The sequence below is a fragment of the Tachypleus tridentatus genome, chromosome 12 (genome assembly GCF_004210375.1).
Source record: "Tachypleus tridentatus isolate NWPU-2018 chromosome 12, ASM421037v1, whole genome shotgun sequence".
NCBI classification, from domain to species: Eukaryota; Metazoa; Arthropoda; class Merostomata; order Xiphosura; family Limulidae; genus Tachypleus; species Tachypleus tridentatus.
The window spans coordinates 19,214,694-19,232,469 of record NC_134836.1 but is presented as its reverse complement, the minus strand read 5'-3'; the positions used below and the strand labels follow the sequence as shown (position 1 = coordinate 19,232,469).

The 17,776-nt window shown below is 30.0% G+C and overlaps 1 protein-coding gene across 2 annotated transcripts in view; it reads left to right on the top strand.

Moving 5' to 3' along the window:
• LOC143235066 (uncharacterized) overlaps positions 1-16,806 on the top strand; it is a 107,887-nt gene extending 91,081 nt beyond the window's left edge. The window contains exons 22-27 of one of the 2 annotated variants that reach the window (XR_013018911.1): positions 1,793-2,008; positions 2,670-2,792; positions 3,145-3,278; positions 3,528-3,676; positions 8,631-9,182; positions 16,164-16,806. Coding sequence is in view for 1 of the 2 variants with exons in the window: in XM_076472840.1 (XP_076328955.1) it covers positions 1,793-2,008; positions 2,670-2,792; positions 3,145-3,278; positions 3,528-3,676; positions 8,631-8,755 (747 nt within the window). In the remaining variant the exon portion in view is untranslated. Of the gene's footprint in view, positions 1-1,792; positions 2,009-2,669; positions 2,793-3,144; positions 3,279-3,527; positions 3,677-8,630; positions 14,532-16,163 lie in introns of those variants that run through there. The other variant, XM_076472840.1, reaches the window with a different exon arrangement.
• The last annotated feature ends 970 nt before the right edge of the window (positions 16,807-17,776 follow it).

Sequence of the window (17,776 nt, the reverse complement as noted above, 5' to 3'; positions counted from 1 at the left end):
TCAACTGTTTTTGTGCTTCTTATCAAATCTCTCGTGCTGTCAGTTGTTTTTATGCCTGCCATCTAAATTCATTTTTGTTAGCTATTATATTTGTTATTTAAAATCATATACTATCAACTTATGCCTGTCATGTAAATTCACATACTATCAGCTGTAGTCATGATTGTCATCTAAAAATCATGTGATATCAGCTGTTATTATCTCTGTCATCTAAAACCATATGATGTTTCTTACTGTTAAAATTGTCATTTAAAGATCAGAATGTCAAATATTGTGATGTTTGTTATATAAAGCCATATGCTGTCAAGCCTATTATATGAAAGGTTGCGTCTGAAAAACGTACATTGTAACATTGTACGTTGTCTTCTCAAAAAAATATTTTCTCAAGTCAAATGGTGGGTCCAGAACAAACCTGAAGAAGGAGTAGTTTGTGCTGGGGTTGTCACTGTCATTGTGTACAAAGAACAGATAGGATTACATATCAGCCCCAAAGTCTGTTGTATTGTTATTCATAGCAAAATTGGCTTCATCAGCTTATTCTACATGTAAATTTACTGACTAACCTACTTCAAAGATTTTTTTTATTCACTTTTGAATCTTTGTACGTGTCTTTTTTACCATGGTTTAATTTTCTGGTTCTTAATCTTCTTGTTTCCTGTATAGAAGGCACCTGAAAAACATGGGGATATAAATACTCTCATGTTCATGTTTTATGATATTGTTTGTGTTGTTTATTTGATATGGATTGTTAGTTTGCTTGGATATCCAATATTTTGCCACAAAAGTCCAGTATAAATGCAACTCAAGTTATTGAAACCTGAAGGCTACGTTTTAATAAACAATACTAAACTTTTTTTTAATAAGAAAAAAAAGTAAATAAGCAACATGACACTTGAAATGGGGTGCATTATTTTTGGAAAAGAATGCATGAGACAGTGTCATATCTGCCTTCTGAAAAAAAAAGTATTCTTGGGTCTGTTGTCTGAAACCAAATATACCATCAGACTTATTTTCTGAAACCAAAAATTTTGTCAGGTGTGTTTTAATTAAGATATAGTTTAAGGTTTTGTCTTTTGGAATCAAGTGTTGACAGATCTATATTCTGAAACCATTTATTGCAAGGTCTGACATCTGGAAGCAAAATATATTATTAAGCCTGTTAATCTAAAACAAATATTTTCTCAGGTCTGTTGTCTGAAAACAAGTGTGTCCTCAGACCTCTCATTTAAAACCATATATGTTGCCAGAGTGTAGCATCTTAGCCAAATATATTCTATGATCTGTATGCTGAAATCAGATATGTTCTCAGCTTTGTATTTTCAAACTAAATATATTTTCAGATGTGGTGTCTTAAAATAAGTACATTATCAGATCTGAAATTAAATGTTTTCAAATCTGTCACTTGGAACACAAGTTTAGTGTGTCACCTGACACCCATACAATGTGGTGTATATTAAGTCAGTCATGTATTGAACCTGTTATTTAAAAACACGCATTCAATTATATCATTCAAAAATGCAGTTTTGATGTGTTATTGGATTGCACTTGTTTGTAAATAAAACCAAAATTAAATTTCAAGTTCATTGTTCTTTATTTTAGCAGGTTCACTGGTTTATAGAATGTGAATTTCTGTATTTTACTGCAGTTCTCCATGTTTTTTCCTTGATTTTTCATTGGTGACATAAATAATGGCATGTTGTGTTACTACTTTAAATTTGTTATTTAACAAGTTAACATATGAGTGTCTTTGGTTCAGAATACACTTTGAATTTTGAGTAATCTTTACATTTAGATCCAGAGAAAGACCCTGAGTGCACATGAGCGATTATTTGGAGGAGCATCTACCTCTCCTCTTTTAATGTCTTCCACAGAGCACAGATCAAGTAGTCATCAGTCTCTGATAAGCCCGAGGCATCATAGGCAGCTCTTCAGAAAACCTAAACGGAGACATCATACCATTACTGGTACAGGATCACAACAATTTCTTGACCAGTTTTCTCCCAGAATGGTAAGTTATTTATTATGATAAGTGAATGTGCCTGAAGGAAGTGTTACAATGACATACAGAATTTTTAAAATTAAAAATATATTCAAAATTGTAGTGTAAAAAGGGTAAAGGATTAAATTTATTTTGTAAGCTTCATTTGTTCTGTACATCATGCAAGAAAGTAAGGAGTTTTAGGTTGGAAGAATATATTCAGTTGGATCAAAACATTTGTGTTTCATTGCATCCAAGATGTTTTAAAGTTTCTTTTCTTTTGAACAGTATGGTTTGGAGGTTTCTGATTTATTGCCTCTAAATAGGAGACATTATTGGTATAGATAAACAGCAAAGTTGAGATGAGTGATTATTTCTAAAATGTTTCTCTTACATCTATGAGGATTTGTAGTTAGGTAAACAACTTAGGTAAAACTTCTCAACTTTTTGCTGCAAGTAGTAGTAGTTACATGTAAGAAAAATGTCAACACACATTTCTAATATTCTTAAATTATCAAACAGTTTATCAGAAGTCTCTCTCAGTTCTCTATTTGTTTAATAATTGCATCATTTTCAGATTTTTGATTATATTATTTAGGATACATACTGATTGATTTGAGCTGTATTTTACCTGCTGTTAAATGAACTGATGTAATTTTTCAAATTTCTGAGAAATCGTTTTTATTTTGAGTTTGGTCCATCATTACGACATTTCCACACGGATTGCTACTTACGCACAGCAATCACACCAGATATTGTACGGAGCACAATTCGAAAAACAGAAGTATTTGATGAAAGAATTATTGATCGAGAAGTAAGTTTGTTGATATCATATTTTTAACAGTTTGGGAGAAGTCATTTGTATTCATAGAAGTATGGTATAAAATTATGTACTGCTCTGATATTCTGCAAACATGATACTGAAAGTACAAAGTGCTTTTAATCGCAAAAAGAAATGTCCAATAATAAAACTGTATACCTTAATGATTCTAATATTAAATAGTTCATTCCTTTCAATGATCAAAAGCTATTTAGCTTCAGTGTATAACATGAAATTGTCAGTGGTGTGTTTACTGAAATGTAAAAGTTTTTATTACTTATTTCATTAAAATTTCAAACCTGGTTATAGTGCAGAATTATTTTACTGAGCATTTTTTTTCCACTAGCTTGGTCTTCCTCAGAAAATTGACATTCCAGAACGCTACATAGAAGGTGAGCCAGAAAAACTGTCCACTGCTGAAAAAATCAGAAGAAACTTAAAGGCAGAAAGTATAAGGAAAATGCTTTCTGAAGCAACAGTGTAAGTGTATAGCAGTAAGATGTTGATATTTGTTTACAAAGTTATATTTCAAATTTTTTATTTTTCCTCTCGAATTAATTTGACACTGTTTGATAGTGTTTTCTTGTGTATGGTATTCAAATTAGGTTTATTTCTGCATTAAAGTTTAGTATTTATTACAATGTATTCATATTCAGTATTTATATTTTGTAAGTGGGTTTTATTTTGAAAAAAAGGCTTACAGAATACATTTTTCATGATATTGTTTAGTTATGAAGAACCAACTAAAATGGAAGGAACTGAATCAGAGAAAATGATGATGAAGAAAGTGGATGAAGAAAAAAAGAAAAGAGCCCATCTTTTAGCCCTTAATCACACTATTGCTAAAGAAGTGATGGAGAGAAGCAAACTTGTTGCAAGTAAGACAAACCTCATTGATTGCCTAGCCAACCTCACTTAAGCTTTTAATGTGTTCTCTGTTTGGTGAAATATTAGAGAAATAAACCAAGAAATTTCAAATGTATCACAAGAAGTCAAAAGTATGATGTGGTAATAATTTTAAAATGAAGATATTATTTTATACTTATTTGGGTTAAAATATTATTCTATAACAGTAAAAACCAGTTTATATTTTATTTAATAATAGCTAATTAGGCCAGTAGCAGTTCTATATGAAAAGGAAATGTATTGACATTTTGTGATTTGGGTATATATACTTTAATGCTTTCTTCAAGTTTGTTAGAAAATGCTTTCTTTAAATATTACACTATATCTTGTAGTTTAAAAGCAGAACCTTATAGTTGGCTAATGGTAAAAGAAAGATTATATTCTGTGTTGCGTTTCTGTTTGACTAAAAATTTCTGATAAATTACTAATATAATTGTACAGCCATGACTAGAAAAGGTGGGTTTAAAATGATAAAAAAACAATGAAACAAATAAGATAAAACCTATAAACAATCAATTCTGTGTGTGTTAAAGATTTAAAACAAACACAAATTAAGCCTAAATATAGGTCTCTTCCCAACCCCCTGACTAGTTTGTAAACAAGTTGTGCATACTTTGATTCATTGCTAAGATTTAGTAGTAATCCTCACACAGTTTGTAATATAACTATTGTTATGAAATGTCTGTGGCAATAATAATAATAATACTTTTTAAATGTTTTACATACCTTAACTCCTGCTTATTCATTTTATGTTGGAAGTTCATTTTAAATATATCTAACTTATGCCATAATACTAATGATTACATTAAGTAAGTATTAGAAATGGTTGTTGAGCACAATCATAATGTTGTTGTAAGCAAGTGTACAAGTTAAGACTATTTATAATGTCATTTTTTAAAATGAGATTGAAATTAAAATATCCATAACAGTGACATGCTTTATAATGGTATTCTAAAACGTAGTGATATTTTCATATCCAATATTTTGTATTTATAATAACTCTTAACATATGATGTGTGAACGGTATGAAACTTGACAACAGTGAACTGCATGCTGTGGATGACATGTTTAATATGTCCTCCTTACTGTAATATTATGTAATATATCACTACATACCTCTCTGAATTAGTTCCAGGTTAATTCCCTACATTTTCTGTTAGTTACATCCATACACCACTGAAGTGTATGTATTATTATTAAATAATCCCAGAAAAACAATGTCACGTGGGTTCACTGGTCATTTGATAATTAAAGCCAGGATAACCTGCTTCAACAGATGTCAGGAAACCTACTGAGAGTCCAGCACAGTGTTTGCTACTGTCCTGCTACATTCTGTACTTAAAATATCCAAATATTTAGTGCAAGTTTGCTAACTTTCATATTGTCCTCATGTAAAATATTAGTTATTACAAACTGAAGTTGTCAATGTGTACAAAATCATCTGATATTTCATAACATACATGTTTTTTAATTTGTTATCTTACCTAAAGTCCTTATTAATATTTACAAAAAAATTACACAATTAAAGTTCATAGGTTAATTTTTAGCCCAACTGATATGAGCATTTAGTTCTCATCATTTCACCCTTTTGCCACAGGCTTGGTATAATATACACAGGTTCATCTACACATTTGCACATGTTAAGAATTTGCAGTATAGCTTTTGACATAGCATATGTACCTTAAAGTTTGATCAACTTTTAGTAAAAATTACAAGTATTCTGTAAACAAAAAATTGATGAAATATTTTACTAAAGTCTTGTTTGTGAAAATAGTGTTTCATTACGAGACTGAGTGCAAAGTGATTTCATGTCATGATTAGATAACTATTTTTGTCCCAAAAGTCTTAGCATTATTTGCATAATCTCTGAAACCTTCTAACTATGTTCCAAATGTTTCTTTTCAGTAAGATTTTATATGTTATTTTCTATACTCCAACTATGTGGGGTCTGTCACTTGATCAACCTTGTGAGCATCATGAAAAAAAAAGAGGAAATAAATATAAATTATGCTATTTCCGTGATAGAATGATTACATATTACAACACAAAAATACAAATGTTTAGTCTATAACTTAAGTGCCATAATGCTATGTATTTACATAAATATTTATTATTTTGACCTTCCAGTCTTGCCTAACTAACATTACATAACTTGCATTGACACAGTGCATGTGTACTCATTACGTATCCAGTAAGATAAAACTGATCTTTAGTTTTTGTCATGTTTGTTGTGTTTTAGTGGACTGCTATTTTGTAATATACAGTCACATTTCAGTTATAATAGATTATTACTATTTAGAAATAAATTACTCAACTTATATTTCTTAAAATATAGAACAATAAATGAAGAAGTAAAGCAAACAATTATTTCTTCTCACTATGACCTTTATTGCTGGATGTGAGTTGCTAATCCTTTTAAAATTTCACATATGGAGGATATGAAACAATTTACTTTTTATATTTTATATACATACACAGTTGAATAACCATAAAATCATAAAAAACTACACTGATATAATAAAATTTCCCTACTTTATTATGCTTAGTAACTAAAATGTATTTAGATTTTAAAAAACACAAAACTTTGAGCAGATGAAAGACACAACATACTTCTTTGAAATCTTGGATTGAAAGAATGCAATAGCCTTTACACAAATTAAAATACCTGAGAAAACTACTTAGGAATAATCTAAGCTGTTGACTGGTTATTCACATGCCATATATTGAAGGAAGTGTATGTAAGGGGCTGTTTTATAAAATGGAAAGAGGTGAATAGGGCTACAGTGCTTGATTCAGTACATAAACCATATCTCTGCAAAATAAAAAAATATAAGGTTCTTATTTTATATTATAACTTGTTAATATTAGTAATTTGAGTTCCTAACTTGTAAAAAAACTATATACTTAGTATTTTGACACCACAAACATCTAATTTTAAACATTGCTGCATTCAACATACCATATAACTCACTAAAATCTATATTTAGGTGTGTTCTTTTAATATTTACTTTTATGTTAAGAAATTAACTCGCATATAATATTAAAGTTTGAATTATAATGTACAACTTTGTTCCAATCTTATTGACATAAATTCATAAAATAATAGTTCAATAAAATTTTGAATGCAAGTCAACAAACACAACAATGTAGCCTTTGACTTGTGATTTGTGGTGAAAGAGTTAAATGGGAAATGTGTCAATGTAAGTTAGTACTGCTGGTCATTTTGGATACCACAAAAACAGTTGGCACTGAACAAATAAACATCCACAACTTTGATTTTTTAAAATTTATAGAAAAATGTTGTTTGATTGTCGAGGAGGGTTGCAGCAGCAGGATAGTTTGAAAAGTGAAAAAGTATTTGATTAGTAGTACTAACTGGGTTACCCCTTTACTTCAGTTTACATGAGCAATAATATTTTTAATTGTGTAAGATATGCATTTAAATCTCATTAGGTGCAAGAGTTGGAAGATTATGCATGGAACTAATGAGAGGATATTCCAAGAAAATATTTGTTACCCATCATGCAACATTCAGTAAACCTGTAGGCTTGGCTCTGAAATAAGTAATTGATACAGACTTGACCTAGAAGCAAATAGTTAATATGGGCTTGTCTCAGAGATAAATAATTAATGTTGACTTGACCAGAAGTGAGCAGTTCATATATACTTGACCCAGAGACAAATAGTTGATGTTGACTCAATCCAAAAGTGAACTGTTGAGGTAGACTGGACCAAAAGTGAACACTTAAAAGTAGATTTGACCCAGAGAGAAACAGTTGAAGTATAATTGACTGAAATGTATAGCCAAACTAGATTTGACTCCAAAGCAAGCATTTGATATAAAGTTAAGCCACAAGTCAACAGATGTAAATTCTGATCCACTTATTCTGTAAAATGAATAATATTTGAAGCTTGTGTAAGACTAAAGGAGTTTCAACAGAAGTAGCAAAAGATAACTAATGAATCTTCCAGTAAAAACAAGCCAGTAAATTAGTGCAAAATATTAGCTTACTGAGGGGAAGGGAACACTAATGTTTTACATTGTATTTCCTAGAACAACTAAATATTATTTAACTTTGATAAATAAGTGAATAATAGTAAATAGCACATTTTGTTTATATGTGAATGCCTGATAGTACTTTTTGGTCATGATACATTAGTTGATCAGATATTTGGCATACTTATTTTCAATTGGAATTTTATTTGTTTTCAGTTTGAATTTTCTTGTTTTTACAGCTCATCTTTAAACGAGATCTCCCAAAGTTCATATAATGAGGTTTAGTTTATGTTTTCTTATTTTTTGTAATAATTATCATTATTACTTTCATATCTTATAAAAAGTTTTTATTAGTAAAAACCAAATAATTTAAATGTGACACACTTTTATAATCTGCTTAACTGAGACACTTGTTGAAAGAAAGAAATTTCCTTCATATATTCATGTGAATGAAAATTTTTAGTTATTTCCAACTTTCTTTAAATATGGAGAAAGACTTGATTGCAGGTCACGTTTTGAATTTCACTCTTTCTTAGTAAGTGTTAATAAGCCTAAAAACCTGGAGTATGGAGTTTTACATTTTTTTTTATCCATACGTAGAGAAGTTTAATATCTACAGTTAAATGTTGAACTTTAATAAGTTCTAGATTTTAAATTTGGAAATACACTTAACTAGTTTTGCAAATTTCATTACTTATAGCTTTGAATAATTTTTTCCAAATATTTTCACTTGATGAAACTAAAACATTGAATGACGTTATATACATTTACCATCTGTGTGAAATAAATTTGCAAGTTTTATTTATGTTTTAGGCTCCTCTAATTAGTTTTCAGGTCTGTTAAAAATCTTATTTATCATTATGTCAATTTCCCCTTCAAAAGAGTTTTTTTCTTAATTATATTATTTTTTGCTTATTATATAATTTCAGTGATAGCAACTTTGGAACGTTTGGATCCTGACACAGTGTGTCAGAAAGAAGAAGCTCAAGATGAAGATGAGAGCCCAGTTCAACCTTTGCCTGTAATACAACAGCGAGAAAACTACCTCACTTAAATATACATTCATGCAGTGGTTGTAAGATAACATCCAGGCCTGTATCTCATCGTATAAAATTGAGATTGAGAATTGTCAGTAAGGTCTTAGAATACCCAGCATAAAAGCAGACTTTTATGTTAGGTGATCAGTATCCATGTGTAATGTAGTTGTATTTTGAATAGTTAAAAGATAATAACCAAATATACCCAGGAATAGCCAATATTCTTCTTAAACATTTGATGATCAGTAAAGCTAACAAGATTCCAAGTATTTATATGGAGCAGATAAATAAACATTGTATATTTCCAGTTAGATGTTTTCTTAGGTTAAATAATTATTTTTTTGAAAATCCTATTTTGAAGTGCCTGAGCCTTTCAGTGACAGTGAATGAGATCCAGTTATACTGATTGTTGTATATGTTTGCAAAGAAACAAAACGTGTCAAGGTAACACATATGAATAGTTTTTTATTTGAAGCTCACAACTAAAAGATAGTTTTGTTTTAATTATGATAATTTGTCTAGGTTATAGGTTACCATGAAACTGTTGAGCTAAGTTTAGATTTTTCATGTACTGTACCTTAGACAGTAACTTTTGCTGGACATGGATCACAGTTCTGTAATGAAATATCATTTACTATTATTGTAATATCTTTTTACAACTGATTGTATTAATACACTTTCTAATAGTTAATATTCATTAGCATGCTATGGGTAATATTCACTGCTATCAGGAGGAGATTGTAAGAAATATAAAGTAGAAGACATTTTTCTTGACGATGAAAATATTATTTTAATTTATTAACGTAAATTATTTCCAGTAATATTTCATATGTTATATCTGATTTTCTACACTGCAAATCACGAGGCATTACTTGAAGATTAGCATAATTCAAAATTAATCTACAGTTGTTAACAACTCCTCGACAGTTGTCTTTCATACTTGAAAACACTTACTTACTTAGTACTCTTCATTTAAAATGGAACATAAGGACTCAACCCACCTTTGCCATCTTTTTCTGTCCTGAGCCAATCCTTGCATGTGTTTGTTGTACTTTCATTTTTTTAGTTGTGCATCTATTTTACATCAAATAACTTTTGGCCTCACTGTTTTACATTTCTTGGTTAATGTCTAGAAGAAGACTGCTTCTATGGAAATTTCTTATTAACTAGATATAAGTTATTTATCTAATCCTTGTAAATTTCTTGAAAGTTAATTAGTTTGGCCAACCTTTTTTAACAATTTGTTTTTGAAAAACACTATAAAAGTTTTTTTATGTATTGATATAATTTAAAATAATTCCCCTGAATATGAACATTTAATCTTTTTAAATTGTGAAGGAAGAGTTTTAAGATTTCAGGAAACACACTTTCATGACGATTTGATGCCTTGGATAAACATATCGTAGCTGTGGATTATCATTACTTAATGTAGTAAAACTTCTAATGAAAATTAAAAATTTGATGGAATATCTAATTTGGATATATATATATTTTGTAAGCTGATAAACATGATAATATAAAAGGACTGTTTCTGTAGTGTTTATTTTTATGAATTACTGCAAAGTTTACTCAGTTTTATTTGTTATAGTATTATGATAATGGTACAGAGTAGTAGTAAAGGTTTTATACTTGCTTTTGTACATTAATGATATATTTTAGAATAACTGATGAAGTATTAAATCTTTACTGTAGTATTATATACTATTTAATTTATATGTTGAATGTTTAATTTTATTCAACTATCACTATATCTTTAATTGTTCACACATATCGGTTGGTACTTGTGTTGCAAATATAGTCACATAGTCTGTTTACTTCTCAGTTGTGGGTTGCATAATCAAAAACTATTTTGCATTCTTTGTAAAACAGAACTGTGCAGTGGTAGCAACATGGACTTTAATGATTATGTTGTGGTTACATGGACTAAAGGAAAACAGCTGTGAATCTGTAGTTTGTTGACTGGACAAATCAAATTTATATGTAAAAACGGCTTGTTTGGGTTGAGAAAATACTTTACATAGAAGAGCGAACAACATTTCGACCTTCTTCGGTCATCGTCAGGTTCACAAATGTTTTGTACAAAGTGTACAGTGGTGAATAAACAGAACAGTAATATTTATAAAAACTGGAAATATACGACTGTTGTTGGTAGCAGTATAACCTGGATGGTAATATGCCTAAAGACTGGAAAAATACAATGTTGCTGGTAGTTCTATAGTCTGCACAGTGAGATTTATAAAAACTGGATTCATACAGATGTTGCTAGTAGTCATATGGACCAGAATAATATAGTGTTGCTAGTAACTATTTTGACTGGATAATGATATTTATAAAGACCTCAAATAATACAACTTTTGTAACTCACCATATAGACTGGAACAATATAAATGGAAATTGATTGATATGTACAGACTGAAATAATATGGCTTTTCAATGGTGGCTATATGTATTTGGGCAGTACAGCTTACAGTTGTATACACTGCAAATCTAATTGTTCAGTTGTACCTGATATTCTGAGAAAGAAAAAACTGCTAAAAATTATTATTGTACATTTCAAATGGTGTATCCAGTTACTATAGACAAGTATTCAATGTCTCTGAAAAAAAGAGAGCTGATCATTTGTGTGTTAATACATTTCAAAGTATAAATTTATATGGGTACATATACACTTAAATTTGCCATGCTGTGCAAGTAGAAATAGTGTACAGTTATTTAAAATATGTGTTTAGTAAATGTTGTGTTTAATAAATTAGAATTATTGATATTCAGTATTAGTGATCACACACTATAATACTATTGCACAGTGTTTACAAACATATCTTTAGAGCAGATACTTGGTGTAATGGTTGAACATGGTGGACGTTCTGCTTTCAATTATAATGTGTATGTAGTTGTAAGTGACTTTGTTAGAAATGTTTTTTTTATGATTTTCTGTTTCATTTGCATATACAACTCTCATCCTCCTTTCCATTTTGTTTACCATATAAAATAAAACATTTTGGCTCTCATCTTGTTCAACTTTTTATTTTATTTTTTTACGAGTTTTAACACTCAGCCTGCAAGTTAATGGAACTATGTTTAGGGAATTGGGTGATCTATAGAATGGGCAATACAGTTTCTGGTATTGAAGTTAGAACCAAATAAATATAATCTGATAAAAAAATCACCTTTCAACTGTTTAGTCACAAAGATGTGGAGTTAAGGGGGTTGGAAATACTATGTTCTTGCACAAAATAGTACAAGTATTCACATTCAGACAAGTACCACACTTAGCCCCCTTACAGCAGCAAGTGATTGGGAAAATCTGCAGAGAAAGCAGTTATATAGAAGTGAGAAACTAGCTATTATATTGTGCAATATGTCCAGCAACTATCACATTGTGATGGAATTTACACCATCATAGCCTGGAAACTATTGTAAATTTAACCACATTACTGGGTAATTGAGAATCCAGATGTTATACAAAGCCAAATGTTTATTGAGATTCCTTTTTTTAAAGAGTACCAGAAAACTTTGTTTTGAAATCAACCCACCAAAAACATCACACTGACTAGCAGACTGTGTGTTAATTAGAACATCATTTTTCTCAGTTTAGAAGTTTTTTTTTGACAATATAGATTAAATCTGTTGTTTGTAGATAAACTTGTTTATTGCATTTCTATTTCATTGAAAAAGTTTCTTGTATATAGCCTGTTAGTTTATTTATTGTATTATGTCTAAGTTATATCTATCTAAATAAAACATTATGTAGTCCATGTAGTGTTTAAAATTCCTTTATTATGGCTATGCAGTTGTCTTAATGTAATTTTAAGCTTTTGTAAAAGCTTTGAAATTTACTGATTTAGTATAAGAACACTGATTAAAACAAGATGGTAGTTAAACTTGCATTTGTTTCTTACACTGTAAAGTGGTTCCTAGATACCATAAAGTCAAATGTTTTTTTGTGTGTGTAGGTTATTACCTTACTTATCTTATAGCAATACTACTTAGAATTTAATTGTTGATACTGTATGTATATATGTTTGCTAAGATTAGTGAAAGATCCTTATAATACTTGTCCAAATAGTCCATCCGAAAAAAATGTTTAAACTGGTAACTTGCAACTTTATGAAGAGTACATTTATTTGGTTTCTGATTAGAAGCCCATTTTATAGCCTCAGTATTGCACATCAAAAATAGAAGTTTGAAGTGAGATAAAACAAAATGTATATTTTAGTTATAAAAAAGAATTATTATGAAGAGGGGGCTACAGAGGGGTTGATAAATATAAAATACAGGGGAACTGATGGTAAGAATTATTTTTAGAAAACTTAAAGTTGTTCTTCATCCAATAATGCTATATTCTGTACAGCTTTGTGAAGTATTGATGTGTGTTTGTTAGTATGGTAGTGATACTGAGAATACAGATAGTGTGGTTGTAGAAATTTTCTGGTACATTTCTTATTTTCAAGATAATTAAGTATGTGCATTTAAAGCTGTCAGTGTTCAAAAACAGTGTTACATGCCAATATAATTTAAAATTTATTGGAATTTAAAAAATTATTTCCCATTTTTTAGTTATACATATGAAGTTAGAGTGTGAGTTTTTTCTTCTTCATGATTTTTCTTAATGTTTCAATTGTTTTCAGTTTTTTTTTTTTATGAAACTCACAAAAGTTTTTATTTTTTGGAATACTTAACAAAATGAAAGTTTGAAATTAATTTATTAGACATATTTTCTTGATACACATATCTATATTTGTAATGCATTACATATCAACTACACTTAAAAAGATAGTGGTGCTCACTGAATTTTGAACTGACTTTCAAAATAATTATATAAGAACTTGTAAATAAAGACTGGGATTTAAAGTGAAATAAAAGATGTTTAATTGTAATAATGTCTTATCTTACAATTACCTGTTTAAAAAAGTCCATAATTTATCAACTCTTCACTACCTTTTTATAATTTGTGTAAAGTGGTTAAGTAGTATCCTGTAACTCTTATCTTGTTACCCTTTCTTTATTCAAATAGATCATTCCCCTATTTTCTTATATTTGATAATTAAAAAAACACAGACATCAGTACTGATGCCAATGAAAAGGAATATAAAATCATTATTTTAAAAACTAATTACCTTATTACTGTTGTGATTATTTAAATATTTATCTTTTTGTTACATAAAGGTAAAAATATATTCAAACACAATTTAAGTGATATAAATGTTTAACAACTAATTTTGTATTTATAGACCTTGATGCAGGAATTTCATTTATATACAACAAAGACAGGTCTCATCTATGTGTTTATTTTGGAATTTTTATTTATTTTTATGTATTTAGTAATTAACAAACTGATTATTGAGCTCATTAGCACATATTTTAAAATGTTTTCATTTTGTATTAATAGATAATTTGTTGCTTGTCACTGCTAAGATTATCATCTTATAATTATGTAGTTCCTTTAGAAGTGTTTCAACATTTATTTGGTCAGATATTTAATTGTTAGACAACTGTTGGTTTACTGTTGCTATGTGTGTAATACAAATAGAAGGTATAAAACGTTTATATATGTGGTATTAGACTAAGAGAGTGGTTTGATTTTGTTATAATCCAGAATCCAGTAAAATATGTTTCATCATTGTTCCTCACTGTTTAAAACTGAAAGACTGGAGTTTGCATTGTCTAACATTTTCTTGTAAATGTGATTATTACAACCAATGTATAAAAGCTACAATGGAGAGTATAGATGTATAATAAAAGTTAAACTGTATGTTATGTGTATAATATACATTTTTTTTAGTAAAACTAAAATATTTTGGTGTTATATCAACTTCTGGAATTATTAGAAGCAATATGTTAATTAAATCTTCAAATACAATTTCCAATTCATTTAGAGCAAAGAAATACAGTAGATAAATACACAATACCATATAAAGATATCTAAAATAAAGGTAGGTCCACTATTATGAAAACTATTTATATGGATGAGAGTTTTGACACTTTTGCGTGTCCTTCCTCGTCTGTCCAGCTTCAGTATAAATTTATTAATGTGCAGTATTAGTGGATCTAAAACTTCATTTCTCAATTATTTTTATGTAATAAAAAACGTTCATATGAACCTAAACAGATTGCACAAAGAACTGGCAATCCCCTAGAAGAGAGAGGTTTGTTAGCTGAGAAGAAGAAGAAACTGGCAAATAATGCTCACTGGAAGAGAAGAGGCATATGATTGGTACCACCACTTAGTGAAAGACTGATGGTTATCATGGACAAACAATGATATGGGTAATTAACATCTTGAAAAATAAACTGGCATGAATTTGGAAGGATCATTATGAAGATTAGTTGGTTGTGCAGTGAGACTGGCAATAGTTTCTGAAGCTCATTCTTTACTGGCCCATTATAAGTTTCCAGTAAGGAAAAACTTACAGCATATCCTCCACCCACATACACATTGTATACCAAACTCTGCTTATGAGACCATTTACTCAATACTGAAGCTCAGTTGGTCAATGTGACATGCAATACAAAAAACCTTGGTCAAAATGCTATTTATGTCTGCCATTAATATTGGTGGTTATTATTATTTGCAACGCCTCATGCCTTTGAAGCATAAGCTGTAAAGTGATTATTTTTGTGGCATTATGTTGCAGTAAGATTAATTTCAAACAGACCTTTCTTTAATGGTATTATCCTGGCTTTCAGTAAGAAGAAACATAATAGCATCTAGTATTGAGTAAAGGCAATGAAGTGCTGGATATAAGGTGGGAGTTCAAGATGATATTGTGTTTCTGCTTGTGGAAACCTGTATAAGGTATAAGGTAAAAGAGAGATCTGTTAGAATTTATTACTAATCTTACTTATGATATAATGTCACAAAAACAGCCAACCATGCTTCTCTGGCACAAGACACATATCAAAATTACTGACAGAACCAAAAGTTTTAACAAGTGGAAATCTTATCATTCCCTTAGGACAATGGTATGAATTAAAAGAGTTAATAAAACAGTGCTTTTGTATCAAACTATGTTAAAAATTATGAGTTATGTGCTGTTATGGAAATATACTGATACGTTTGGTTGTAAGGAAGCTGCTTATAATAGATACCAGTATAAATGTATAATTAATTTATAACATGTGATAAGATTATTCTTATGAAACCAAGACATTAGAAATACAGTACAACTGGGAAAGACACTGGTAATTAAGTATACAGGGTGGTTCAAAAGTTAGTTACCTCATAGTCACATACTCTTTTAATTTTTATGTTGCAGGTAACATATGTAATAGTACTTAAGCATAGTTAGTATTTCTTATCTTCATTAGTTAGTAAGTTGAAATTTTTAAGTTCATTTAGAATTTATAAGCATTTGTTTAGTTTCTAATAACTGAATGTCAATAAAGGAATGAAGCTAAGTTCCTTCTGTTTTACCTCTGTTTTAGGTCACTTCCCTATGGTATCATTGTTGCTTTCTCACCAGAAAGGCTGCTGTAAAGCATGATACACAATACAGAGGCAGATGATGATACTTTCCACTGGCAAGTCACAGACATCTTGAATAGCCAGATTTTTTTTATTGGAATGATCATCTGTGATGTGGGTAACACATGCACACTAGAAGGATGACATTATACATGTTTGCTATGTTCTTCTAGTCTGTAACAGTCTACATCCAGTCTTTAGTTCCAATAAAAAAGAGTTCTCAATAGATGAATATATCTAGACTAACTGTACTGTATTTCATCCAGTCCACTTGGCATTGTTTTAAGTGTTTATCACCTCCTCTGTGATACTCTTCTCAGGTAAACCTTGTCATCTATAGATACAGTGGAGCGCCGTTAAACCGCGGTATTTGGGGGGTCAACCTGCTTAACCGCGGCTTAAACCTTTGTGACTGAAAAGCCGAAGTCGCCAACAGCTCCGTCGAGGAGCCTCATCTGGGCCATTGCGTGATCATTATAATAATGGCGGCCTCCATAAAGCTGACATAGAGAGTGGATAAGGTAGATTAACCGTCGATTTCTATTGTAATATATTTTATTTATTTCCCAAATTAAAGCAAATCCTATTTAAATATCCCCTTGAAGTTATAAAGCCAGGATTAAATTCGTAAGCCGCGTTTTTACACGTTCTTAAATTAGCGGTGAGCCTCGATAATCCTCGCTCACATTTGTCATGTCAGTGTCAACGACAAGGAGAGTGTGAGAAACTTTAAAAAGCCAGGTAGTAGATTTAATACATCAAAAATTTTGTGACAAGACTTGCTACAGCGGCTTAAGCGATTTTGCAGTTTACTGGTCCGCGGCTTAATGGCGCGCTCCACTGTAGTACCTCAAAGGCGTGTCTACAGACAATACAATAACAAACAAAATGATAATGATCAGTGCATTTTGGTGCTGCTTGTCAGTTTCTAATCACTCAGAAAAGATTAAAGTGTGAGACAGCTAACTTTTTAATTACCCAATACATACCTACATTATTTATTGTAATTTATAGATACAAAACCTACAAATGTACTTCAGACCTCCAACCACTTCTACCATTGCATTTATACATTAAAAGTTATAATAAGCTGGAAGATCATTAAAACTTTTGACCTTAGGAAGATATCCATGATACTAATTATTTGCTGACAGACAAATAAACATAACCTTATACTGTCTTAAATTACTTTTGAACAGTAATTTTAGAAGACTTGGCTGACATGTTAGTTGCAGGTTAAAAGTGACAGAAGATGATTTACTCAAAGAATGTAACAATAACTCATGATGTGATTAGCATAGTTCTGTCACATGATTCAGTTGATTGTAACAATAATTCATGGTGTGATTACTGTAGTTCTGTCACATTATTTATTTAACTGTAACAGTAACCAATGGTGTGATTATCATAGCTCTGCCTAATGACTTACTTGACTGTAGGACAAGAGTAAACTGCATTTCTTAAATTTACTTGACCACTGTTACAACAAGAATACTTGGAGTGGTTAGAATAATGCCTCTTATAGATGTAGTTGATGACTTCGTAGAGTAATACAAGATGCAAGTAAAATAGT